The 25,450-nt window shown below is 47.9% G+C and overlaps 1 protein-coding gene and 1 non-coding gene across 22 annotated transcripts in view; one reads left to right on the top strand and one right to left on the bottom strand.

Moving 5' to 3' along the window:
* KANSL3 (KAT8 regulatory NSL complex subunit 3) overlaps positions 1 to 25,450 on the top strand; it is a 65,498-nt gene that overhangs the window by 15,509 nt on the left and 24,539 nt on the right. For 13 of the 21 annotated variants that reach the window (XR_003513261.1, XM_027554579.1, XM_027554580.1 and 10 more), the window contains 16 exons: positions 8,474 to 8,605; positions 8,847 to 8,963; positions 9,217 to 9,318; positions 9,416 to 9,487; positions 10,795 to 10,869; positions 11,043 to 11,200; positions 13,434 to 13,497; positions 13,933 to 14,133; positions 14,334 to 14,490; positions 15,863 to 15,940; positions 17,288 to 17,479; positions 17,939 to 18,023; positions 18,408 to 18,538; positions 19,532 to 19,641; positions 20,007 to 20,229; positions 20,546 to 20,679. Coding sequence is in view for 20 of the 21 variants with exons in the window: in XM_027554579.1 (XP_027410380.1) it covers positions 8,474 to 8,605; positions 8,847 to 8,963; positions 9,217 to 9,318; positions 9,416 to 9,487; positions 10,795 to 10,869; positions 11,043 to 11,200; positions 13,434 to 13,497; positions 13,933 to 14,133; positions 14,334 to 14,490; positions 15,863 to 15,940; positions 17,288 to 17,479; positions 17,939 to 18,023; positions 18,408 to 18,538; positions 19,532 to 19,641; positions 20,007 to 20,229; positions 20,546 to 20,679 (2,031 nt within the window). In the remaining variant the exon portion in view is untranslated. Of the gene's footprint in view, positions 1 to 8,473; positions 8,606 to 8,846; positions 8,964 to 9,216; positions 9,319 to 9,415; positions 9,488 to 10,794; positions 10,870 to 11,042; positions 11,201 to 13,433; positions 13,498 to 13,932; positions 14,134 to 14,333; positions 14,491 to 15,862; positions 15,941 to 17,287; positions 17,480 to 17,938; positions 18,024 to 18,407; positions 18,539 to 19,531; positions 19,642 to 20,006; positions 20,230 to 20,545; positions 20,680 to 20,910; positions 25,446 to 25,450 lie in introns of those variants that run through there. The other 8 variants (XM_027554581.1, XM_027554590.1, XM_027554584.1 and 5 more) reach the window with 6 other exon arrangements.
* On the bottom strand, positions 4,648 to 4,754 carry LOC113901997. The gene has a single exon (XR_003513645.1). It is a non-coding gene; the product is annotated as a U6 spliceosomal RNA (small nuclear RNA).

The raw sequence follows: 25,450 nt of genomic DNA, 5'->3' as shown, positions 1-25,450 counted from the left end.
AGAGCCAGGAGCACAGGGCCGACGCCTCAGTCTCTGCTGATTGTGACAAGCCTTCAGTAGCAGCACTCTGACTTATATCATGCTTTATAGAGCGCCATTGCCTTTCCCCACTTCCTTGCTGGGACAGTGCTGCAGTCACGCTGTTTTCCTTGGTGACTCTGGTTTACTGTGGGTGTAGTTGGACTGTTCAGTGTGATGGAGTACTGGTTCTGGACACAGACCGCCTGGCTGATCCTTTCATCACTAATTAGCTGTGTAATCTTGGGTTAACACCTCAGTTTCCTCATCTCTAAAAAATGGCTGATTATAATAATACCTGCCTAGGATTTTTGTGATAATTTGTTAATCTGGATAGAATGCTTGGCACAAAGTTTGGCACATAGGAAACCCAGGGTAACTGTTCGTGATTTATAAGTGGTACCATTATATTTAGTGTGTTTTGCTCCAGCATGGCCTCAGATAACTTGGATTAATTCAGTTTTTTACTTTTGTGGGTTTTTTTCTCCTTTGCAAGCAGCTGGCCAGCAACTTTCCCCAGCCATATTCCCCAAATTTCCAGACTTACTGTTTCCTATCTGTTTGTAAGTTGAAGGATGCTGAGTTTGTTTGAAAGCAGAAGAAGACTGGTTTAGCTTCTGGAAATAAAACTCAGGACTAGATGCATTAATAAAATGCATGGTAGGAATTTGACATTAATTTGTACGTTCTGCCTTTGGAAAGAGAACAGCATTAGTGAATCTACTCTAGGGGACCAGTGTAGTCATGCCCAGAGTCCACATCCCTGCTTCTCTTTGTGTGCCCAGTATGCCTTGGAGGTCTTTTTCCTCATAATGAAGTTGGCACTGCTTTCCAACTGAAGTTATTGTCTGGATGTTCCCAACAAATACATGTTTCGTGTCTCCAGTGTGCCGGGTGTTGTGATGAGCAAAACAAATTCTGTCTCCTCTGATGGAGCTGATTTTCTAGTGGAGAAAGAGGCAAATGAAAAGATGGCCCCAGACTTCCCCCTGTGCTGCTCCTCTGCAGTGGTCACCCTGGCTCAAGTGTGAACAGGGGGCAGCAAGGGCACAGGGTGGGTAAGGGGCCAAGACAGGCCCCTGCCAGAGAGCAGTGGCCTGTAGTCGAGCATTTCCACTGCTCTCTACAGCATTCCGCCTGTGGAAAGAGAACAGCGTTGGTGAGTCTGCTCTGGGGGACCAGTGAAGTGGTGCCCAGAGTCCACTTCTCAGTTTTTCTTTGCATGCCCAGTATGCCTGGGAGGTCATTTCCCTCAATGAAGTTGGCACTGCCTTCCAACTGAAGTTATTGTCTGGGTGTTCCAAAGTGAATGAAGTAGTGTTCAGGTTTATTGAGCATCCACAGGTGTGCACGGTGCGTGCTGCTGAGTCACAGTGTGGGTTAGCTGGGACAGCAGAGGAAGCGCAGTTAGCGGGGGCCCAGACTACAAGGTGCTGATCTGCTCAGTGGTAGCTCTCCCATCAGGCTCTTGTTTTCCCATGACTGTTAGAGTCACAACAAATATTTAAGTTGTTCCCCAAACTTCTAATGTACCAGCTGGATGGAATTGTCAGTGAATGGGGTCACGCTCTAGGCCCAGTTACTTTCACCATCAGACCTGTTGTAAAGGGAGCAGAGAAGGTATGGGCCCCATCCTCTTCACTGTCTGCTCAGAGTGATCCTGTGCTGGAGAGAGTAGGGATGCTTGGTCTGCCTAGCTTCACTCAGGCAAAGGAGTCTAAGTGTTCTATATTTACAAAAAAGCGAGTTTGAAGGCTTTGTCATTTCAGAGGTGTACTCTGCTATGTGTGTGTGTGTGTGTGTGTGCACGCGTGCTGTGTGCTCAGTCATGTCTGATTCTGCGATCTCATGGGCTGTAGCCTGCCAGGCTTCTCCAGGCAAGAATGCTGGATTGGGTTGCCATTTCCTACTCCAGGAGATCTTCCTGACCCAGGGATGGAAGCTGCATCTCTTGCAGTGGCAGGTGGATTCTCTACCACTGAGCCATGGGGAAACTGCCAGATAAAAGTTTTTAAAATCTAATATTAAGTCAGATCCTCTACCTCTAGGTGTTGAGTGGCTCACAGTGACAAAATATCAATTAGTTTTAAAGAAACACCCGGTTTAGGGTGAAGATCCTTTACAATTTGACACTGTCCTTTGTTACTGCTGCTGCTGCTGCTAAGTCTCTTCAGTTGTGTCCGATTCTGTGCAACCCCATAGACGGCAGCCCATCAGGCTTCCCCGTCCCTGGGATTCTCCAGGCAAGAGTACTGGAGTGGGGTGCCATTGCCTTCTCCTTTGTTACTAGCCTCTCCTATTTCCTTACTTGAATTCTTGACTTCAGGCCTTCTGTGCCTAGAGTGAGCCCTGGACTTTCTTGTTTATATCTGGTGTCTGTTTAGAAAGCTTTTCCCTGTCTTCTGTTGGAATTGTTCAGAGTGCATCTCACTTCGCATGCTGAATCTGCACTTCCCTCTTCTCTGCTGGATGGTTCGGGTCACAGCAGTGAGGCTTCTGTTTCTTTACGGCACTTCCCAGCCCCTCCTCTCTGGTGATTTGTATGCTCGCCTTCGTAGATTGTAGATTAAACTCCTTTGCAGTCAGCACTAGCCTGGTGCCTTGTAACAGCAGTGTTGCATAAATGTTTGTTTCCTGAGTTAAACTGAGACAGCCTCATGGTTAAATATTCTCCTCATTTTTTGTGCAGAGCTCTTTTTGTTTTTTTTTTTTTTTTCCTTTTTTTATTTTATTTTATTTTTAAACTTTACATAATTGTATTAGTTTTGCCAAATATCAAAATGAATCCACCGCAGGCATACATGTGTTCCCCTTCCTGAACCCTCCTCCCTCCTCCCTCCCCATACCATCCCTCTGGGTCGTCCCAGTGCACCAGCCCCAAGCATCCAGTATCGCGCATCGAACCTGGACTGGCAACACGTTTCTTACAGGATATTCTACATGTTTCAATGTCACTCTCCCAAATCTTCCCACCCTCTCCCTCTCCCACAGAGTCCATAAGACTGTTCTATACATCAGTGTCTCTTTTGCTGTCTCGTACACCAGGTTATTGTTACCATCTTTCTAAATTCCATACATATGCGTTAGTATACTGTATTTATGTTTTTCCTTCTGGCTTACTTCACTCTGTATAATAGGCTCCAGTTTCATCCACCTCATTAGAACTGATTCAAATGTATTCTTTTTAATGGCTGAGTAATACTCCATTGTGTATATGTACCACAGCTTTCTTATCCATTCATCGGCTGATGGACATCTAGGTTGCTTCCATGTCCTGGCTATTATAAACAGTGCTGCGATGAACATTGGGGTACACGTGTCTCTTTCCCTTCTGGTTTCCTCAGTGTGTATGCCCAGCAGTGGGATTGCTGGATCATAAGGCAGTTTTATTTCCAGTCTTTTAAGAAATCTCCACACTGTTCTCCATAGTGGCTGTACTAGTTTGCATTCCCACCAACAATGTAAGAGGGTTCCCTTTTCTCCACACCCTCTCCAGCATTTATTATTTGTAGACTTTTGGATCGCAGCCATTCTGACTGGTGTGAAATGGTACCTCATAGTGGTTTTGATTTGTATTTCTCTGATAATGAGTGATGTTGAGCATCTTTTCATGTGTTTGTTAGCCATCTGTATGTCTTCTTTGGAGAAATGTCTGTTTAGTTCTTTGGCCCATTTTTTGATTGGGTCATTTATTTTTCTGGAGTTGAGCTGTAGGAGTTGCTTGTATATTTTTGAGATTAGTTGTTTGTCAGTTGCTTCATTTGCTATTATTTTCTCCCATTCTGAAGGCTGTCTTTTCACCTTGCTAATAGTTTCCTTTGATGTGCAGAAGCTTTTAAGGTTAATTAGGTCCCATTTGTTTATTTTTGCTTTTATTTCCAATATTCTGGGAGGTGGGTCATAGAGGATCCTGCTATGATGTATGTCAGAGAGTGTTTTGCCTATGTTCTCCTCTAGGAGTTTTATAGTTTCTGGTCTTACGTTTAGATCTTTAATCCATTTTGAGTTTATTTTTGTGTATGGTGTTAGAAAGTGGTCTAGTTTCATTCTTTTACACATGGTTGACCAGATTTCCCAGCACCACTTGTTAAAGAGATTGTCTTTAATCCATTGTATATTCTTGCCTCCTTTGTCAAAGATAAGGTGTCCATATGTGCATGGATTTATCTCTGGGCTTTCTATTTTATTCCATTGATCTATATTTCTGTCTTTGTGCCAGTACCATACTGTCTTGATAACTGTGGCTTTGTAGTAGAGCCTGAAGTCAGGTAGGTTGATTCCTCCAGTTCCATTCTTCTTTCTCAAGATCGCTTTGGCTATTCGAGGTTTTTTGTTTTTCCATACAAATTGTGAAATTATTTGTTCTAGCTCTGTGAAGAATACTGTTGGTAGCTTGATAGGGATTGCATTGAATCTATAAATTGCTTTGGGTAGTATACTCATTTTCACTATATTGATTCTTCCAATCCATGAACATGGTATATTTCTCCATCTATTAGTGTCCTCTTTGATTTCTTTCACCAGTGTTTTATAGTTTTCTATATATAGGTCTTTAGTTTCTTTAGGTAGATATATTCCTAAGTATTTTATTCTTTCCGTTGCAATGGTGAATGGAATTGTTTCCTTAATAAAAATATGGAACGCTTCATGAATTTGCGTGTCATCCTTGCGCAGAGGCCATGCTAATCTTCTCTGTATCGTTCCAATTTTAGTATATGTGCTGCCGAAGCGAGCACCAGAGCTCTTTTTAGTCTTGCTCTTTTAAAATTAAGAACACTGTCCTTTCTTGTCATTTCCAGGAATAACTTATCTTCTTGTGCTATCTTCAAACTTTTAATTTTAATTAAAATATAACTGACATATAGGATTTCCCTGTTGGCTCAGATGGTAAAGAGCCTGCCTGCAATGCAGTGTTCCCCTGGGTCAGGTAGATCCCTTGGAGAAGGAAATGGCAACACACTCCAGTATTCTTGCCTGGAGAATTCCATGGGCAGAGGAGCCTGGCGGGCCACAGTCCATGAAATCGCTAAGAGTCGGACACAGCTGAGTGACTAACACACATACACACATACAAGTGACGTTTATTGACAAGTATACAATATGTTTCAATATTTGTATGTATGGTAAAATGATTACCACAGTAAGTCTAGTTAACATTTGTCACTGTATGTAGTTAAAGAAATTTTTTTTCTTCTGATGAGCATTTTTAAGATTTATTCTTATAGCAGCTTTCAAATATGGAGTATAGTATTATTAACTATAGTCATCATGCTGTATGTTACATCCCTTGACTTTATTTATTTCATTCTTTTTGATCCCTTTTACCGATTTAACTAATCTCCCATCCCATCCCTCTGACAACCAACAGTCTGTTTGTATCTATGAGTTTGGTTTTTGTTTTGTTTTTCCATATCCCAGATACACATTAGATCATTTGATGTTTGTCTTTTCCATCTGACTGACTTCACTTGGCACAGTGCCCTCAGGGTCCATCCATGCCTTTGTACATGGCAAGATTTCCTTTTTATGGCTGCATAATATTCTGTTGTATACATATTTCCACATTTTCTTTACCCATTCATCTATCAGTGGGCACTTACGTTGTTTTCATATCTTGCCTATTGTAAATAATGCTACAGTGAATATGGCGGTGCATATATCTTTTTGAGATGGTGTTTTTGTTTTCTTTAGGTAAATACCCAGAATTGGAATTCCTGGATTATGTGGTAGTTCTGTTTTTAATTTTAGGAGGAATGTCTATTAGTGTTTTTCATAAAAGTTGTACCAGTTTACATTCTCACCAAAATGTATAAGGGTTTCCTTTTCTGCACATCCTTGCCAGCATTTGTTAATGCCTGTCTCTTTTGATAATAGCTACTCTTAACAGGTGTGAGATGACATCTCATTGTGGTTTTGGTTTGTATCTCCCTGATGCTTAGTAATGTGGAGCATGTTTTCATGTATAGTGTATAAGGTCTGTATATCTTCTTTGGAAAAATGTCTATTCAAATCTCCCACTTGTTAATCAGATTGTCTTATTGGTGTTAAGTTGCATGAGTTCTTTGTGTGTTTTGGATATTAACCCCTTATCAGATACATGACTTGAAAATGTTTTCTCCCCTTCAGTAAGTTGCCTTTCCCTTTTGTTGATGTTTTCCTTTGTTTTGCAGGAGCTTTTTAGTTTGTAGTTCCACGTGTTTATTTTTGCTATTGCTGCCTTCGCTTTTGGTGTCAGATCCAAAAAAATATTGCCAAGACTGACATCAAGGAGCTTACTGCCTATGTTCTCTTGTAGAAGTTTTATGGTTTCAGATCTTCATTCAGAATCTTGAATCCATTCTGAGTTAATCGTATAAGGTAATACGATGGTCCAGTTCATTCTTTTGCATGTAGCTATCCAGCTTTCTCAACACCATTTATTGGAGAGCCTGTCCTTTCCCTGCTGTGTGTTCTTGGCTCCTTTGTCATAAATTAGTTGACCGTACATGCTGAGTTTATCTCTGGACTCACTGTTCTCTTCCGTTCTCCTGGGCGTCCATTTTTGTGCCTGTGCCATACTGTTTTGATTACTGTAACTTTGTCAGATAGTTAGAATCAAGAAGCATGATGCCTTTAGCTTTGTTCCTTCTACTTAAGATTGTTTTGACTATTTGGGGCCTTTTGTGGGTCCATACAAATTTTAGGATAATTTGTTCTATTTCTGTGAAAAATGCCATTGGAATTTTGATAGGGATTGCATTGAATTTGTATAGTATATTGCTTTTTGGGTAGAATGGACATTTTAACAATATTAATTCTTCCAGTCTGTGAGCATAGAATATCTCCATTTATTTGTATCTTATTCAGTTTCTTCAGTTAATGTCTTACAGTTTTCAGATAAGATGTTCTCATTCCTTTTACCTCCTTAGTTAAATTTAACCTGGGAAGCCCTAGTTAAATTTATTCCTAGCTATTTAATTCTTTTTGAAGCTTTGTAAATGAGCATATTTTCTCAATTTCTCCACTATTATTTAGAAATGCAACAGATTTTTGTATATTGATTTTGTATCCTGCAAATTCACTGAATTCATGTATTCTAATGGTTTTTTTGGTGTCTAGGGTTTGCTGTATGTAATATGATGTCATCTGCAAATCTGTAGTTTCACTTCTTCCTTTCTAATTTGAATACCTTTTAGTTCTGTTTCTTGCCTGATTGCTCTAGCTAGGACTTCCAGTACTGTGTTGAATAAAAGTGGTGAGGGCGGGCATCCTTGTCTGGTTCTCATCCTAGAGGGAAAGCTTTTGGTTTTTTACTGTTGAGTTTGATGTTAGCTATGGACTGAACTTTTCCCACATGCATCACCATAGTAGTTTTTATTCTTATTTCTCAAAAAAATTGTGTTTGTTTTGGCTGTGCTGGATCTTCTTGCTGCATGGGCTTTTCTTTAGTTGTGGTGCGGGGCCTTCTCTTAATTGTGGACATTTTGACTTTCTGCAGGCAGTATGAGATTCACACAGACGTTTCTTTTCAGTGAAAGCATCAGCAAGTCTGTAATCTATTTTTACACATCTTTGAGGTCACATTTTTGGTAGATTGTAATGGTGTAATGTGGAACCACTGATACGGAGAGCAAACTAAAATTACACAGATTTTTCAGCTTCATTGCGGGTGGTTAGTGTCCCAAGCCCATGTTTTTCAAGGGTCAACAGTATACATAGTATAGTAGGCTGTATTACTTGGAGCATAGTAACAAATTTCTTTAACACTCCAGAGCTTGAAGGCAGTATACTAGAAGAAAATGCAGAGTTTCATTTTGTTTTTAACTTACAAAATCAACTGATGTTTGTTGAGGAAATTTAGAAAATATAGAAGGAAAGGAAAAAGCTTCTTCATATCTCCATAAAGTTTATTATTAACATTTTCACATATTCTCTTATTGTATTTTTCTTAATTAGAGATGATTTTTATATTTTCTGTTTTACCTTTAACATTTTAGCAGGGGACTTTCCTATATTACTGCAAACTGTTTTAAGCATTTTAACTTAGTCCATAAGATCTGATTATGTAGATAACATGCTTAGCCACTTCTTGTGCATGCCTTGATGTTGCTTCTACTCTTCGACTATTACTGAGAATGAGTTTATCTTTTGCTTACCCGCTACCCCCTGTGTGTGTGTGTGTGCATGTGTGCATGTGTGTTTCTGATACAGTTTTAGGAAAGGGATGGGAATAAGTTTAAGTTTCTTGATGCATATTACCAGATTGGTTTCCAAAGGACTGTATCCATTTACCTTTAATGATGGAGGGTATATTTTTAGCCATCCACTTGTTTGTACTTTTTCTTGTGAGTAAAGTCTGAGAGGCGTCATTGGAATCTGTCCTTGGCGCACAGTGGGGCTGTGTCCTCCCGCCTGACCCTGGTAGTGGGGTCTCCTGCCTCACACTGGAAGTGTCTTCATTCTCCCTTGCTTCTAGATCCCCACGTTGATTGACCGGATGCTTGTGTCCTCCAACACAAAGACCGGGGCTGCAGGAGCTGAGGCCTTGTCCCTCCTACTGAAGAGGCCCTGGGACCCTGCTGTGGGGGTGCTTTCTCATAACAAACCAGTAAGTTGGACTTCACTATGGCCCGTGAAGTTTATTTTAGACTCCAGTCTCAGAACCGTGGCAAGAGGATAATAAATGGCGTGTTTAACTGTGTTCACTAATAACTGGCTGTGTGTCATGCTTAACATAGTTTCCTGAGCAAATCAGCATTGGTGAGGATAAGCTAGGTCGTGGGGTACGTGGGGTTCCGTTGGGGAGCCTCCCTCACTCACTGGCTCTCTGATGGGGTCTTACTCTGTAGAGCAAACTCCCCGGCTCTCCTCTCATCCTCATCGCCTCCTCCGGGCCTTCTAGCTCCGTGTTCCCCACCTCACGCCGCCACCGCTTCTGGCAGTCTCAGCTGTCCTGCTTAGGCAAGGTATGTAGGGGGCGGGGGGGCAGCTCGAGAGGCAGACAGATGCTCGATGCTTAGTGAACTTAGTACACTCCTTTGTGTACAAGAAACGGGCGCCGAGATGCGAGGTGGATGGACTTGAATGTGGTGCATCCTCCGAGTCTCTGGACTGCTGACGGTGCTTATCCAGGGTTGGAGGGTTCAGGGGAGGCTAAGCAGACTGGAGAGAAGAGCGGAGACTGAGCTCATGGCATGGCAGCCCCTCTCTTTCCTTTAGGTCATCCCTGTCGCCACCCACCTGCTGAGCAATGGGAGTGGAGTGGGGGTGCTGCAGTGTCTGGAGCACATGATCGGGGCGCTGAGAAGCAAAGTGCTGGAGGTGAGGCTGCTCCTCTGTCAGCTCGCCGCTGTTCACCCAGCATTCTGCATCCATCTGCGGCCTCCTGTCTCACTGTCTTCTTTCTCTCCCCACAAAGATTCACAGCCATTTCCCCCACAAGCCCATCATCTTGATTGGCTGGAATACAGGAGCCCTGGTGGCCTGTCACGTAAGTAACCCCGTCTTATCCAGAGCTTGTCTGGGGCTCAGCTACTGCTGCTACTGCTGCAGATAGCTACTGTTGAGCCAGGCACTGTGCTGAATGCTTTGCCTGCATACTTGGATTTTAAACTGTGGGGGACAAGCTTTGTTTTTTAACTTTATTGTAGAAAATGTTAAGCAGAAATTTAAAGGGAGGATAGACTGGTGTGGTAACCCCTTGGGCCCCTCATTAAGCCCTGCCAGTAACTGGTCAGAGCCAAGGCCTTTTTCATCTTACCTCTGCCCACTTTCAGCTCCCTCCAGTTACTTTGAAAAAAACACCAAGTATTTTCTTTATATATATTTTAGTGTGTAGCTAAAAGACGGTTACTCCTTGGAAGAAGAGTTATGACCAACCTAGACAGCATGTTAAAAAGCAGAGACATTACTTGGACAGCAAAGGTCCGTCTAGTTAAGGCTATGGTTTTCCCAGTAGTCATGTATGGATGTGAGAGTTGGATTATAAAGAAAGCTGAGCGCCAAAGAATTGATGCTTTTGAATTGTGGTGTTGGAGAAGACTCTTGAGAGTCCCTTGGACTGCAAGGAGATCCAACCAGTCTATCCTAAAGGAAATCAGTCCTGAATATTCATTGGAAGGACTGATGCTGAAGATGATAATCCAATACTTTGGCCACCTGATGTGAAGAACTGACTCATCTGAAAAGACCCTGATGCTGGGAAAGATTGAAGGCGGGAGGAGAAGGGGCCGACAGAGCATGAGATGGTTGGATGGCATCACCGACTCAATGGATATGAGTTTGAGTAAACTCCGAGAGTTGGTGATGGACAGGGAGGCCTGGTGTGCTGCAGTCCATGGGGTCGCTGAGTCAGATACGACTGAGCGACTGAACTGAACTGAACTGGGCACTGTCTGTTAATTTCGAAAGGGAGAGGTATTCCTCACATAAGGGACAAGAGCAGCATTTGTGTTCTCTTGGTTGCATTTGTTCTTAGTGGAGGAAAAAGGAAGGACTCAAGCCTTGCAAATTCCCATGATGGAAGCATTAAACCTCCCATCCTCCCAGAGGTTCAGGTGGGGTCCCCTGTGGGCCCCGGTTCTCTCAGTGGGGGCTGCTGGTATAACCAGACAGCCTGTGTTCTGTCCTCCTACTGCCCTACTGTGTGGCTGGTACACCTGTACCATCACCTGGGGGCGTGTCATCGCCTGGGAGTTACAACGGGAGGAGGAGGTGGGGCCTGCTGGCGGCTTCTGGGTAGGATGTGGCTGTGGGGAAGTCAGTCGGCCTCGAGGCAGACCATGCCGTTATCTGCAGGTGTCAGTGATGGAGTATGTCACTGCCGTCGTCTGCCTTGGGTTTCCTCTGCTTACCGTGGACGGCCCCAGAGGGGTAAGTGCGGGGCCTGCGGGCTGCCGGGTCACCGGCCGGTGGGAGGACAGGAGTAGGAGCCTCTCCAGGCTGCTGCTCAGAGGCCGCGGCTACCTGGGCAGTCTCTTGAGTGCACTTGCCAGGCAGTGTTGAGCATGTATGAACTGGCTGACTGTAAAACCGGACCTGTTTAGGATGTGGACGATCCCCTCTTGGATATGAAGACTCCAGTCCTCTTTGTCGTCGGTCAGAACTCCCTGCAGTGCCACCCTGAAGCCATGGAGGACTTCCGGGAGAAGATTCGGGCGGAGAACAGCTTGGTGGTGGTTGGGGGAGCTGATGACAATCTCAGGTGGGTAGGGTCCCTGGGCTCTGCCAGAGTGCCATGTTGGAAAGATGCTTACTTCTAAAAAGTTGGAAAAATTGTACCAAAAAATTCTATATACTGTTCACCCAAATTTCCCAAATGTTAACATCTTGCATAACCAAAAAGTAATTGTCAAAGCTGGGAAGTTGACATGGATATGATACTGTAATCTAGTTTGCAGACTCACATCTCATCACTGTGTCACTGGCACTCGTCTGGTCCCGGGCCGAGTCCAGGCCGTGCGTGGCTGCCGGTTGCTGTGTCTCCTCAGCCTCCTCTGATGTGACGCTGCTCCTCAGCCTGTCATGACCTTGACACTTCCCAAGAGTGCTGTTTCGCAGACTGTTCCTCAGCTTAGGGTTTTGGTGTTGTCCGTGATTAGGTTGAGGGCACACTTGGCGGGAATGCCGCGGAGCTCACGTGGCCTGTGTGCATCCTCGGGGCTGCATGATGTTGCCGTGGCCCGTTACTGGCGAGGTCACCGTTGATCACGTCATTAAGGTGGTACCTGCCAGGTTTCTCTACAGTTACTGTGTTTCTCTTTGTAGTTAGTAGTCTTCTTGTGGGGAGAAGATATTTCGAGATGCTGTAATCATAGTCTTTGCCATTCGGCTTTCACTGGGGTAGGCATTTCTTTACATTGTCTTCCTAGTAATACAGAGGATGAATTTGAACAAAGATTTTATTTGTCATGCTGCTGCTGCTAAGTTACTTCAGTCGTGTCCGACTCTGTGTGACCCCATAGACGGCAGCCCACCAGGCTCCTCCATCCCTGGGATTCTCCAGGCAAGAACACAGGAGTGGGTTGCTATTTCCTTCTCCAATGCATGAAAGTGAAAAGTGAAAGTGAAGTCACTCAGTCGTGTCTGACTCTTCGAAACCCCATGGACTGCAGCCCACCAGGCTCCTCCATCCTTGGGATTTTCCAGGCAAGAGTACTGGAGGTGCCATTGCCTTCTCCTTTTATTTGTCATAGGCGTCCTTTTATATATTTTGGAGTATAAACAACCAGAGTTTGGAAGCGATTTTAGAGGGGCGTCTTTAGTCATTGAGATGGCCATTCTTCCCTTTCAGGGTCTGCCAGCGGGGCCTTTAGTTACATTTTCATGAAATGTACTGAAAAAGAGATTGTGTCCTTTATCGGCCTCCTTTCTCACATGCTCAGTCTTATGTATTAGCTTCCTGTGAGTGTTTTTACCGGAGAGCTTAGAGTGAGTGCCTGTTCCCACCCATCTTGTCACTTTCTCACCCAGAGATCCTTTGGAGAAGCCCTCCTGGCCTTTGTCATCTGACAGCTTCTTGTGGACCTAGAGTCTAATCCTTGGATGCTCAGGGAAATGCTTGCTTGTAAATACATTCTTTCCTATTAATTCAGACATCTTACCTATAGGAGGATAGACTTGAGTTGTGGTGAGGGAGTGGGAGGGATGAAAACACCTTTCGCTAGAGTTGCACTGTGAGGCTGCTTGTGAGACATATTTGCCTGGCGCTGAGGGCGTTGGACTGAGTCAGGAGACCTCAGTTTAACTCCTGGCTCCTTTGCTCGGGTGAATCGCTTAACTTCTGGGATTGGTGTCCTCATCTGTAATAACGAGCACGTTACATGACAGGGCTAGAGGCCAAACACCAGTGAACTGGGGCCTCAGGATGTGGAGGCTCAGAATGTTGCGCTTCATCTTGTCACTTGGTGCCCTGTTTCTGTCTCTGCTGAGACCCCAGGCAGAAGCCAGGGGATTTAAGTCTGGCTTTCAAAGAGGAGAATGCAGCCAGCGGTGGCCAGTTTCTCTGATCCCTGTAGAACTCACCTGTGGCCACCTTTCCTGGTAATATCATTTCAACAGCACCTAGAAGTCTCAGGGTTTGGAACTGTATTGGGGGACCTCAAGATGAGGTCTTAGCAATCAGGTAGAGTTTACCTGTGAAGCCGTGAGGACAGGACTTCTGGAGTGGACAGCCCCAAGCACCTTCCATGTTTCTTTGGTTCGTTACCTAGTTGCTTTGTGTCATCCCCACAACTCCATGAGGGAGGTGTTGGGGTTCCTTATTTCGCAGATGTGGAAACTGAGGTTCGGAGAGGTTGCAGACCTGCCTGTGGGCTACCATTATCTTCCTTCTTAGGTTTAGAAAAGAACCAACACAGAAGAGAAACCCATTCTTATTTACATTTGTTACTGTGGAATGTTTGGAAAGTAAATATTTCCTCTTTTTTGCCTCTTAGAATAAGCAAAGCAAAGAAGAAATCGGAAGGGTTGACGCAGAGCATGGTGGACAGATGCATTCAGGTACACAGTTGCTTTCTGTGGGTTTCTCAGCTAGGCTTGTCTGTCTGTAACCTTTTAGGCTCGGTCTCCTTGGCAGCATCCTCCCGACTCTATGGAAGATTGGGTATCCCCTGGGGCCTTTGGGGGACCTAAGTCATAAGCAAAGAAAAGGGGGAAAGAGGGAGGGGAGGGAGAAGGAGAGTAATGATCTAAGATGTGAGCAAAGCGGGTGGGGAGGAAGGGTTCACTGAGGAGTGGTAAAGTGTGACCACCCAGAATGCCACCCCCACCCTGGGCACAGGGCCTGGGCTCCTGTGGGTCCTTGGCTGAGTGTAGGGCTTGGGCCATGCTTTGTGAAGTAGGAGGGACAGCACACTGATTTCAAAGCTGGGGTGACTCCATTTTAGTAGGAACTGTTGGGGCGCTTCCTGAGGCCTGGGCCTCTCCTTCCCCCAGGACGAGATCGTAGACTTCTTGACCGGGGTACTCACTCGTACTGAGGGGCACGTGGGCTCCGAGCCTCGGGATCAGGACGCCGAGAAGAAGAAGAAGCCCCGAGATGTGGCCCGCAGAGACCTGGCCTTCGAGGTCTCGGAGCGGGGCAGTCGACCTGCGTCACCAGCTGCCAAGCTGCCTGCCTCCCCCTCGGGTTCAGAGGTAATGCAGGCAGAGAGGGGCGCTGTTGCTAGGGATTCAGCAGAGTGGGTTCCTGTGCTTCCCGGGGAAGGCTGCTGGCCTTCCCAGGCCTCGGAGTTCCTACAGGGGGAGGCCCTGACCGGGAGACTCCAGGGGGCTTGATGATTGACAGTCCATCCAAACGACCTTGACTTGGCCCTTGTCCTTCTCCATCTACTCAGGATCTCTCCAGTGTGTCCAGCAGCCCCACCTCCAGTCCCAAGACCAAAGTGACCACAGTGGCCTCTTCCCAGAAGTCCAGTCAGATTGGAAGCACCCAGCTGCTGAAGAGACACGTGCAGCGGACAGAGGCTGTGCTGACCCACAGACAAGCCCAAGGTGCGGCCGCCTGGCCCAGGGGCCTCTCTTGGCTTCTGCCTTCTCAGTTGACGTCATGTGGCAGTTGAAAAGTATTGGCACCTGCCGCTTTTTCCAGACGTACTTGTCCATGCAGAATTAGGTTGGAATAAATACTGAGGGCTGTTTTCAAGGATAAAATATGACACAAGGTCTATGCGTTGGTGTGACCGTGTGTTCCACTAATTATAGCCTCGTCTTGGCATTTGGGCAAGTTCACCTTAATGAGCCGACTCCATGTATATTGGCCTCAGATATTTTTTCTGACTCCCAGTTGGGGAAGCTGTGTCTTCTCTTCAGGCCCAGCCTTTCCTGCGGTCTGGGAGCTCTCCAGGTCCTGCAGACGGGGCTGGCCGTGCTCATCAGATACCAGGGCAGCTCCAAAGCTTCGTGCCTGCCCTTGGAGAGTTAAGATTCCTACACTGGGACTTCCAGTGATGTTTTTCAGGAATCTCTGGAGATAGGTTTTCAGTTAGGCTGGGAAATACTTGTTCAGTTAAAATTAAGAGTTTGGAAAGCAGTGACCGTGATGTAAGAAGCCTCCCTGCCCAACTTTGATCCAGTCAGCAGTCCTGAGGTGAGGCCTCTTGGGCCTGGGACAGGGGCGGATATCCTCCGAGAGTCTCTGGCTGGGGGAGAGGCGGCAGCCAGAGGTGGCTGTCAAGCGGACAGACTCTTCGGCTCGTTTCTTGTAGTGGAGCCACAGGGTCAAGACTTAGACCCAGGCCTCGTCCAAGGTTGCCCAGAGGTGGCTGTGAGTGTGAGTGGATCGATGGAGACACAAAAAGAGGCCAGGCCACTGCAGTCCACATGGATGCTCTGTGACCCGCACTGTCCCCGGTGGTGGCCAGAGCCACGTGGGCGCTGTCCCCTCAGGCTTTTGATGAAGAGAGAGACAGCAGTTTGTGATGTTTCTGGAGGCAATGACTAGTCAAGGCCGGAAGGCCTGCAAGGCTGACTGGGGAGCTGGGTGCAGAATGGGACCCAGAGCAGTGCGGAGAAGAGCCGCAGCACGGCCGCCTGGCACAGGCAGAGCTCGCAGGCAGGGGGTGAGGCACAGCTGGGGTCCCTGTGCCCTCGCCAGGCGCCTCGCCCTCCTCTTGGCACTGGACTTGCTGTTGCTCATGGAGTCCGGGCAGTGGCCCCTTGAGGCAGGTACATGCGTTATTTTCAGTTTATGGATGACTCCAAGGATCTGCTAAGTGGCAGAATCAGGTTTCAAATTCATCAGTAATCCCAGGAAAAGCCTCTGTTGACCATTTTTCAGAGCATTTTCATACCTTTTCTTACTCCCCATCTCTTTCTCCTTTCTCTGGCTGGCTGTGATTCTGTAATTCTTTCTGATTCATTCCAGCTCAGTTTGCTGCTTTTCTGAAACAAAATATGCTGGTGAGGAAAGCTCTTCCTCCCGGCACCTCCTCCTGTCTCTTTGGTGAGTATCACTCTCCTCGCCTGCACCCTCCGCTCTCTGCTTCTCTCCTCCTCCCCGCTCTCATCTCTTCCCCAGCCCTGCTTCTCTGTTGTCTCTGATTCCCCCTGTTCTCTTCTCTCCTTTTTCTCGGTGCTGTCCTTTGGCTCACTCCGTAGTCTTTGCTCTTCCCCGTTCACTCTGCCTCTCATGGTGGTTTCCCCCTTTGGTGTCTCACTGTGGTGCTTGGCTCTGCTTCTCCTGTGCGTGCCTATGGGCCATCCCCTGCGAGCCTGCATCTCCCTGTGTTTTTCTCCTTGCCTCTGATTTCCTGCCTCCACCCTGGTCTCTGCAAGCACTGAGCAGCATAACTGTATCTCCTTTCCCTTTTGCCCTCCTTCCTGTGCTGATTTTGGTCAATGCATTCATCCCCTAAGCAGTCCTTCCTTTCAGCTGACTGTGGCCTCCCTGTGGTCTGGAGTGGTTCCCTGTGGCCCCACACCAGTCTCCCCCCGCCCCGGCACTCCCACCTCCCATTTTTCGTGTGAGTCCAGCCCTCTCTCCTTCCTCTTGCCTTTCTGCCCCTGATTGCCTGTGCTGAGAAGGGCTGGGCGTGCTTCTAAGTGGAAAGAGGAGGGGACCTGTGAGCAAGGCTAAAGGATAACTTAAGCATCTGGGAGGCTTCGCTCTGTGCAGGATGTGTGTTTGATTCGGTGGATAGGGTGGCCTTTCTCAGTCCTGTTACCACGGACCTGGGGACTAGCTTGTGACATGGGCCCCTGTTGCCCTGTTACTTCAGGGTCAGAACTGTAAAGTCGTCGCAGCTATGGAGTCCCCCCGCCTAGTAGTTACTCAAAGCCAGCCTGGAGTCCTGGTGATAATCCTTCTCATGGTCAGCGTTCAACAGGCAGACCCTCAGCCTTGGGCCCTGAGGGGACTCAGAGCTCTGGGGACATCTCCCTTGTAGGGAGGACGGAATAGCCTGCTCCTCTGTTGCTTGTGCAGAACACGTTGGCTGGCCTGCAGCTGTGTGACGGGGGAGGGCAGGAGGCTTGTCACATTCTGAGTCGGGGAAGCCCTGTTGAGGTCCACTGTGGCGAGTCCCATTTGTTCGGCAGAGTCAGGATGGCATCTTCCTGTCTGTCTCCACTGACTCAGAGCTCCTTCCTTCCGAGCCCAGGATGGCAGGGGAGGGGACTGTCCTCGTAGAGGGCCACTGTGGAGGTGAGCATAGGTGGGCCTGAAGGAGTGGCCTCTGTGGACGCGCTGGGCCGGTTCTTCCGTGCGGCCACGCCGATGCTGGTCTCGGCCATCAGCATCTGTCGGGCTTCTCTGGACCGTGGAGAACTTCACCGCAACTCCATGTCTTAGTTCCTATTTCATCAGAACAAACCGAGGAAGCTGAGAAAGAGGAGCTCAGGGTCCAGCTGAAGCGGCACCATCCCTCCAGTCCCCTTGCTGGCAGTAAGACCTGCAAGCGGCCGAAGATCAAGGTGTCCCTCATCTCCCAAGGGGATGCAGCTGGAGGGCCTTGCCCGCCTTCCTCAGGGGGCGCTCCAGAAGGTGAGTGTCTCTCGGCCTGCTTAAGTAACAACCGACGGGACCGTCCCAGAGACACAGCATCGCCCCCTTGGCGGCTACTTGCTGGGCGGCTCCTCCTCTCCCTCGGCGCAGCAGGCGCCCAGAGAAAGGCAGCAAGGGTTGCACGTGGGGGAGAGTGGGCAGGGAACCAGGATCAGGGAGGCAGGACAAGGATCAGAGAGGGCTGGGGGTCATTCACAGCATCGTGCTCTTTGTTTTTTTTTTTGCTTTCAATTAAAGATGATAAAATATTCCAGGAAGTTTAGAAAACAGAAGGAAAAGATAACCCCCAACTCTTCCCTACCCTAATGTAGAGTTATCCTTCCTTTTTCGTCTTTCAGTCTTTTCTATAATATTTTGCATTTAGCCTGGACTCTGGGACCCTGAAAGGTCAGCACCAATCTGGACTGACCGGCGGCCTCGGGGTTTTCTGTTTTGCAGCCGCAGGAGGGAAGCCCCTCACCATGACGTTGGGACAGGCATCCACAGGGGCCACAGAGCTCACCGGGCTTCTCGCCACAGCCAAGTGAGTCTGTCTGCTGGTCTGTCTGTCCCCTTCTTTGCCCTCACCCCTTCTCAGGACCCAGTGAGTGCTTTGGAAGATAGTGGATTCTGGAGTCTGTCTGTCCTGTGAACGTGACTTCTTTCTGAGTCGGGTGTTTTTCCTTTGGGTCAACTCAGAGTTGACTTTTACTTAAAAGTTTACAAAGTGTCCTGTAGCTCTTGCTTCAAGACCTGAAGTCTTTCCTTTAGGCCTGACTTAGAAGGACTGGAGGCTGAATTCAGAAGGTGAGACAAGACACCGACGTTCTACCCTTGCGTCCATCGCTGAAAGCCTTGCTGGGCCCCCACTGGACCCTCCTGGTACTGCCAGGGACCTTTAGGTGATGGAGCTCCTCTTTGTCTCCAGGTCAGGTGCTTCTGAAGGGTGTGTCTCAGCCAGCCAGACATCCTCAGTGGTCTCCAGCAGCACCTCGCCCAGTGCCTTGCACACACTCCAGAGCCGCCTGGTGGCCCCTTCTCCTGGCAGCTCCCTCCCAGGTACCTGCTAACTCAGCCCCCGCCACACCCCACCCCCACCTCCCAGCCAAGTCTCTGTCTGCTGCTGGAGGGTGGCCCTGGGAAAGCACTGGAGCTAGGGCTCAGGGGTGCGCCTCTGGGTCTCAGGCTTATTGTAGACTTGGCATGGAGTGGAATTAACTTTGAGGTGGGGGAGTTCGGGGCCTTAACATCTATAGTGAGTAAATGTCCTAGTCCGCAGGTGATGTCTCTTGTGCTGTAAGGAAGGGGTCCCTAAGCCACAGGCTTGGCGGTCCTGGTCAGCGACCTGGTAGGAGCTGGGCCCCACGGCAGGAGGTGAGCTGTTGGCTAGCGAGCCAAGCTTCATCTGCCACTTCCCATTGCTTACATTACGCCTGAACCACCCCCACTGCCCCAACTCCAGTTGTCTTCCACGAAAAGTCCCTGGTGCCAAAAAGGTTGGGTACTGCTGCTATAAGGAGAAATAGCAGGTAGGTTTCCAGCTGAGTTGGTGTTTTTAAGCATATCTGGTTGAATAAAGCTGGAAATGGTTCTGTACAGGGCATCAGCAGAATAAGACATGTTTCTGCCAGGCTGGTCCCCTCACCCTGCATTGAAAGGCTAGTTGCTTGAGCCCAGCAGGGTGCCCCGTTGTTCCAGAGGACCTTCCTCTTTGCTCTCAGGCCACTGGACTGTGTGTAAAGTGAAGTCTAAGTCAGGTATGGGGGATTCTTTTGGCTTGTAAGTGGGTCCATGTTCTCCTTGGTGTTACTGAACCCATCCAAAATGCAGGCCGGCGGTCTGGATCTGGCTGGGATGTGCAGAGTGAATCCAAGACAGTGTGTCAGGAGCAGCGGGCGTCCGGCGCGCGCGTGTGTTCTGCATCTCTCTGTGGGCACGGGAAATGTCCAGGGGAGAGAGTCAGTGTCTCAGCTGGTCACTGAGGATGGCAGGCACGGCTGCTCGTGAGAAGGCGCTGCAGCCCGTGCTGACGTCTCTCGTGTCCTCCCTTAGGGGCCGCGTCAGCCAGCAGCCTTCTCCAGGGCCTCAGCTTCAGCCTGCAGGACATCAGCAGCAAGGCCTCTGGCCTCCCGGCCAGCCCCTCCCCCGGGCCAGCCCCGCAGGTGCACGTCTGCCTCCCCTGGGCGGGACAGGGCGGGAAGGGAGGCGGCGGCCTCGGCTTAGCTGGCTCTGGCAGGGACACGGGGTCAGGGACAGGTAGCCTCTGACTGCACAGCGGGGCACTGCCAGAGGCTAGTGACGGGTTTCTAGGTCTCTTTGTGTCTTTGCTTTCTTGGTTGTGAAATGAGGGTAATGATAGTCCCTCCTTCGCAGAGCTGATGTGGGGATTAGATAAGAGAATATGTGGAAATGCCTGGCAGAGTACCTTGCGTGGGGCAGGCGCGCAGTGCCTGGAGAGGTATCGAGCATGCCGGCCCGCCACACTCGACCGTCGCAGCTTCTGACTGGCCGGGCTTGTGTCCCGCAGGCCGCCAGCGTGAAGCTGCCCGCCCCCGTGCAGAGCCTGGGCGCCGTCACCACGGGCGCCGGCAGCATTGTCCGTGCCGTCCCTGTGGCCACCGCCCTCTCCTCCTTGGGTGCTGCTCCTGGCGGGAAGCCCACAGCCATCCACCAGCTGCTGACCAACGGGGGCCTCGCTAAGTTAGCAAGCAGCCTCCCTGGCCTGGCTCAGATCTCTAACCAAGCATCAGGTGAGTCTCTCATGAGAACTGTGGGAATCTTCCCCCAAGACCGTCCTACCTCGTGTGATGTTGAACCCAGCGCCACAGGGTCCTGGCCTTGACCTCGGGGATTCGGCTCTGTGGTTCCAACCCCAGGCAACGTGAGAGTACACAGGCTGCTCCTGTTGCTTTTGGACTGACTGACGGGGCCTAGATGACCCAGCTGGGGAGGAGACCACGACGGGAGGCCAGGTGGGGGTGTGTCTCATGGGTGGTCAGGGGACGCTCTAGGAAAGGGAAGTGGAGGCTAGGACAAAAAAAGCCTACCACTCTCTGAATCTCTCAGGCTTGAAGGTCCCCACCACCATCACTCTGACCCTGCGTGGCCAGCCCAGCCGGATCACCACACTGAGCCCCGTGGGCACAGGAGCAGCCCCTTCAGAGGAGCCCGCCTCCCAGGCACTGCCCTCCAGCTCACAGGTGAGTCTGTCTGGGGAGACCGAGGACATGGGCCCAGCGTTGGGCAGCGGGGCCCAGCTGGCTGGCTGGCTGGGGGAGCTGCGCTGGTCGGCAGGCCCGCTGCACCTCCACTCTCAGAGTTTGTGGCTTTGTTACTGTGGTTGGGTTTTGGGTTTTGTTTTTTAGAAGTATAGTTGATGTACAGTGTGTTTGTTTCAGGCGTACAGCACACTCAGTCATACCCTTTTTCAGATCCTTTTCCCCTTTAGGTTATTATAAAACTGCTGAGCAGTTCCCTGTGCTGTACAGCAGGTCCTTGCTGGTCGGAGTTTGTAGCTTTGAGGCTGAGGGAGTCGCGGGCCTCTTTGCGGCTTCTTCTCTGTAGCTTCCCTGGATTGTGTGAGGATTAAACATGAGCTGTGTTCAGCGCCTGGTCAGTGCTCGTCTTCTGCCCCTCTCCGCCCTTTTCTGCTCTGTTCTTGGCTTCACCGTTCAGAGGTTACGTGGGAGCAAAGTGGTAATATTCTCTATTTGACTCTCCAGCCTTGGGCCATCCCAGATCTTTGTGTTCATTGTTGTCTTTCAGGGCACAGTTAGGTTTTTATAGCTCTTACACAGGAAGACACCATCAGTTTCTCTTAGCTGATCTGATTTCCACTGTGACCTTTTCAAGTAAAATGTTTCTAACTTTAAATGGTGATCTGAGGGCCACCCAAAGATCAGAGGTTAACAACAACAGAAAGTCCTGACTCCAGCAGTGCTCCTTGAGTGTCCGGTTTTCAGCCGAGGCCTCCTGTGTGGATCCCTGGGGTGCAGCTTCCATGGCTGAGGCTTAGCCGGTCCCCTGACTGCTGCCAGGCCAGCCCCGCCCTGGGACTGGGCACCGGTGCCCTCACCTGAGCCTCCCCAGGGGGAAGTACTGCTCAGAGGTGGTTACCCTGGCTTTGTGCAGAGAGGTGCAGGTGATTTATTTTATTCTCTATTCTGTTTAATTACAAAAGTGATCACACTTACTTTAAATAATCCAAAAGTTATAGAAATCATATAATTTATAAAGTGAAAATTTCCCATGATACCACTCCCAGGAATGATAGCCCCTGTTGGTAGCTTGATATGCATTTTTCTAGATTATTCTTTCTACAAAATTCATTATTTTACTCTTTTGACAGAAGTTAGACCACAGAACATGGCTGTTTTCTAACTAACCTTTGTTTGTGAAACACGTGGTGTGTTTCCCTGTCCTTCCATGGAGACTTGTCTGTTTCTTGTCAGTGGCTGTCTCGTGCTTCACTGGGCTCATGTACTAAAGTGCATTTCAGCAGTTCCTGTTAGAGAGCTATGTTTTGTTTTTCAGTAGCGTAAATATTGGTATGGTGACTACCCCTTGTTCACAATTGTTGTGTACCTCTGGGAGATTTCTGTAGGCTGGAGACAGTAAGCTGGGGCCTGTACATCTAACACGTGGCTGCTGTTGTTGTTTAGTCGATAAATCGTGTCCGATCCTTTTATGACCCCATGGACTGTAGCCTGCCAGACTCCTCTGCATGGGACTTCCCAGAACATCTGGCTAGCTGCTGACTAATTGTCCTTCAGAAGGGTTTGTCCATTTACAGTTCAAGCCACAGAGATGAGAATACCTCTTTTCCTCCACCTTGTTGATTATGAAAATCAGTATTTTTAATTTTACTAATTTGATAGGTAAAAAATGAAATTGTTTTAATGTGCATTTTCCTGATTACTTATGAGGTTGTGTCTTTAATGAATTACTTGTCATATTCTGTATCTACTCAATTCATAGCAGCTTTATATATGGAGATGTTTATCCTTTATATAAATATGCAAATATATTATACAAATTGTATATGCTTTATTCCAGTCACTTATATATATATATTTTTTTTTTTTTTTTTCTGTTGAAGTATTAAGTTGCTTGTCTTTTAATTTTTGTTTTTGGGTCTTTTATCAAACAGACATTAAAAATTGTTTATGTAGTTAAATCTTCAAATTCTTCCCTTTATGACTCTAAAGTTTTGTGTCTTAAGAAAGCTCTTCCCATTGTAAGGATATAATCTTTTGATGTTTTTAAAATTTTCATGCCTAAAACTGTGGTAAATTTGCTCACAGACAGTTTACCGTTTTACCCTTTGTAAACTGCTGGTCAGCACCACGCGCCTCCAGAGCTCGCCCGCCGCCCCTGCTGAAACTCTGTGTGTGTGTTCTCTTATGTTGCTTGTGTTCACTGCTTACCTTCAGTTGTTCAGTCCATTGGAATTTATTTTTCACTCTAAGTGAGGTAAGGATCTACCTTACTGGGTCCATTCATCTTCCGTTCATTTGAAGAGAGCTGCTCTCACGTTCTAGATCACTCACTGTACACGCGGGGCCCGTTAGTGCCCTTGCCTGTTCCTGTACTACTCGATTATTGCCTGATAACGCATGTTCTTACGTATCAATTGTGTTTCTAGTTCCCTAAGATCATCTTTATTCTTTTCTTTTCTTTTTACGAATAATGAGTTTTAAGATTTGTTCATTGCCGTTTTGGAATCAAATGAACTGAATGAGCACAACTATTTCTTTTAAGTCAGTTAAAATGGTTAATTACGTTCAAACATTTCCTAATACCAAGCTGTCTGAATCCCAGATTCAGAGTTTGTTCAGTATGTCCTGTTCTGGTTTTGCTTTTGTTTTTTGCACATTCCTGAATTTTATTGTACGTGTATAAGAAACAAGAACTTCAGCGTAACCAAGTCTAGTCTTGCTTTACTTTTGTTTTACTCAGGGTTTTGACGTCTATGTCTATTAGTAAGATTGGCCTATAGTTTTCTTTCTCTCTGCTCTTGCTTTTTGATGTATGTCCTTTCCTTGTCCAGTTTTGGAATATGAGAAACGTTTTCTTTCTCATATTCCAAAACATTTATATAGCACAAAAATTGCCAGTTTTGTGACGGTTGAATGGAAATGACCTGCAGGCCGTCTGGGCCTGTTTTCAGGCAGTCTTAACCTGGCTGATGACACGGTGATGCCCACCTAGAAAACAGATCCTCACGGGTTACGTTCCTTTTCTTTTAGATGGTCCTCTTCAGCTTGCTCTGCCTGGGGCCGGTGGGGGGATCTAGTTAGAGTTGAGAAGAGAGCAGAGGTCAGCGAGAATCCTTTTGCATGGCTAAACTGAAGGACTTCTACTTGATGGTATTTACTTGAGAGCTTAGTTTTTAGCTGAGTACAATGGGTGTGTCAATTACTAGGAGGGTTCTAGTGGTGATTGTTTTCTTTTAGACAGAGGAGGTGCTTCTAGGTTAAGGCTTGCTGCTTCAAAAGCCTTTAACAGTTATTTCAGTGTGCAGACTGCCAGACAGTATGGCCTCAGGGAAAGCTCAGGCCTTCTGTCTTCAGTAAGCTGTGTGACCCTGGGCAGATTGCCTGGCCTCTCTGCATTTTCTCATCTGGTCTAGCGAGGAGGTTGGCAGAAGTCAGTGACTCAGTTGTGGTGGTGGGCTTAGTAGGGGCTGTCTCAGAAAACTCTTCTGGCTCTGGGAAGATGGATTTCTAAAAGCTGAGAAACAACCACCCATTTCTGATGTTTATATGACAATTGGAGATTTGAACACTGACTGGATTATTGTTTATTAAGAAATGGTTAATCTTTTTAAGGTGTGATCATAGTTTTAAGTTTGAAAATAATCTTTTTTAAATTGGGAGATTATAGACTACAATATTTATGGAGAGAATGAATTAAAAAAAAGAAAAGGTTGTAAACACTGACAGACTTATCTAAGGTCTGTGCCCTTATTTACCTCTGTTTTCCTGGTGGAGATGAATACTTTCTGTGTGTTTCCTTATGAAACTGGACCATTATGTGGCCCTACAGCTGCGAGCTGCAGGAGAAAGGAGAGACAGACAGTGTAGTGCCCTGCGTCAGGGTCCTGGGAATGGACTCCTTGACTGTGATCACGAGGTTTTCCTGTCTCTGGCCACGCAGTGCCCTCGGCAGGCTGGCAGGCAGCCTCCAGCTGTCCGCCCAGCGGGGTCATTGCTGCCAGCACTCCTGGTTGGGACAGAGCTCATGTGTGTACATCGCAGCCCGCCCTGGAGCCGGGCCAGCGCGTGGGCGACGGAGCCTTTCAGGTTTTGATTGTCAGACCTTTCCTCATTCCTCCTCACCTGTGTCCTCTCTCCTCACCCCCCTTTACCGCATCCTCAGAGACCTCTTAGGAGTTTTCCAAAGGCGGAACTAGAGAAATAGGGAGAACCTTTGTGGAAAAAGGCCAACTCTCTCTACTTCCTTCTTCCCAAGCTGCAGGGCTCAACAATTCATGGCATCTTCCACAGCACTTAAAAAACGAGCATGACCTAGAGCAGTGAGACTGCAGAGCAGTCACGGAAAACTTCTCTTCAACTCTGTCACCCTTGACAAGTCACCCGTTTCCTTTTTCCTGCATTCTTTCCCTTTTTTTTTTTTTAAATAATAATAGGAGCCAGTGATTGTGGTTGACACACAGGCGCCCTATGCAGGTCAGCCCATGTAGCCTCACAGCAGCCCTGGGGAGCAGGTGCCCTCGTGTCTGTGGCTCACAGAGGAGGGAAAGGAGGCCAGAGGATGGAGGCCGCGGCCCTGAGGAGCAGTGGCGGGGGCTCTGACTGCAGTCTGTGGCTGCCAGAACACCTGTCCTTGTGCCTCTGCCGCCCCCCACCGAGCATTATTGCTTTGGAATAAGTTCCCAGGGGCGGGGTAACCGGCTTAGTAGGAGGGTCGGTTGTGCTAACCTGGCAAGCTGCTGACCTTGTTCACTGC

The sequence above is a fragment of the Bos indicus x Bos taurus genome, chromosome 11 (assembly GCF_003369695.1).
Source record: "Bos indicus x Bos taurus breed Angus x Brahman F1 hybrid chromosome 11, Bos_hybrid_MaternalHap_v2.0, whole genome shotgun sequence".
Taxonomy (NCBI): domain Eukaryota; kingdom Metazoa; phylum Chordata; class Mammalia; order Artiodactyla; family Bovidae; genus Bos; species Bos indicus x Bos taurus.
Note: the sequence above shows the minus strand (reverse complement) of the source record. Positions and strands in the feature narration are given on the sequence as shown.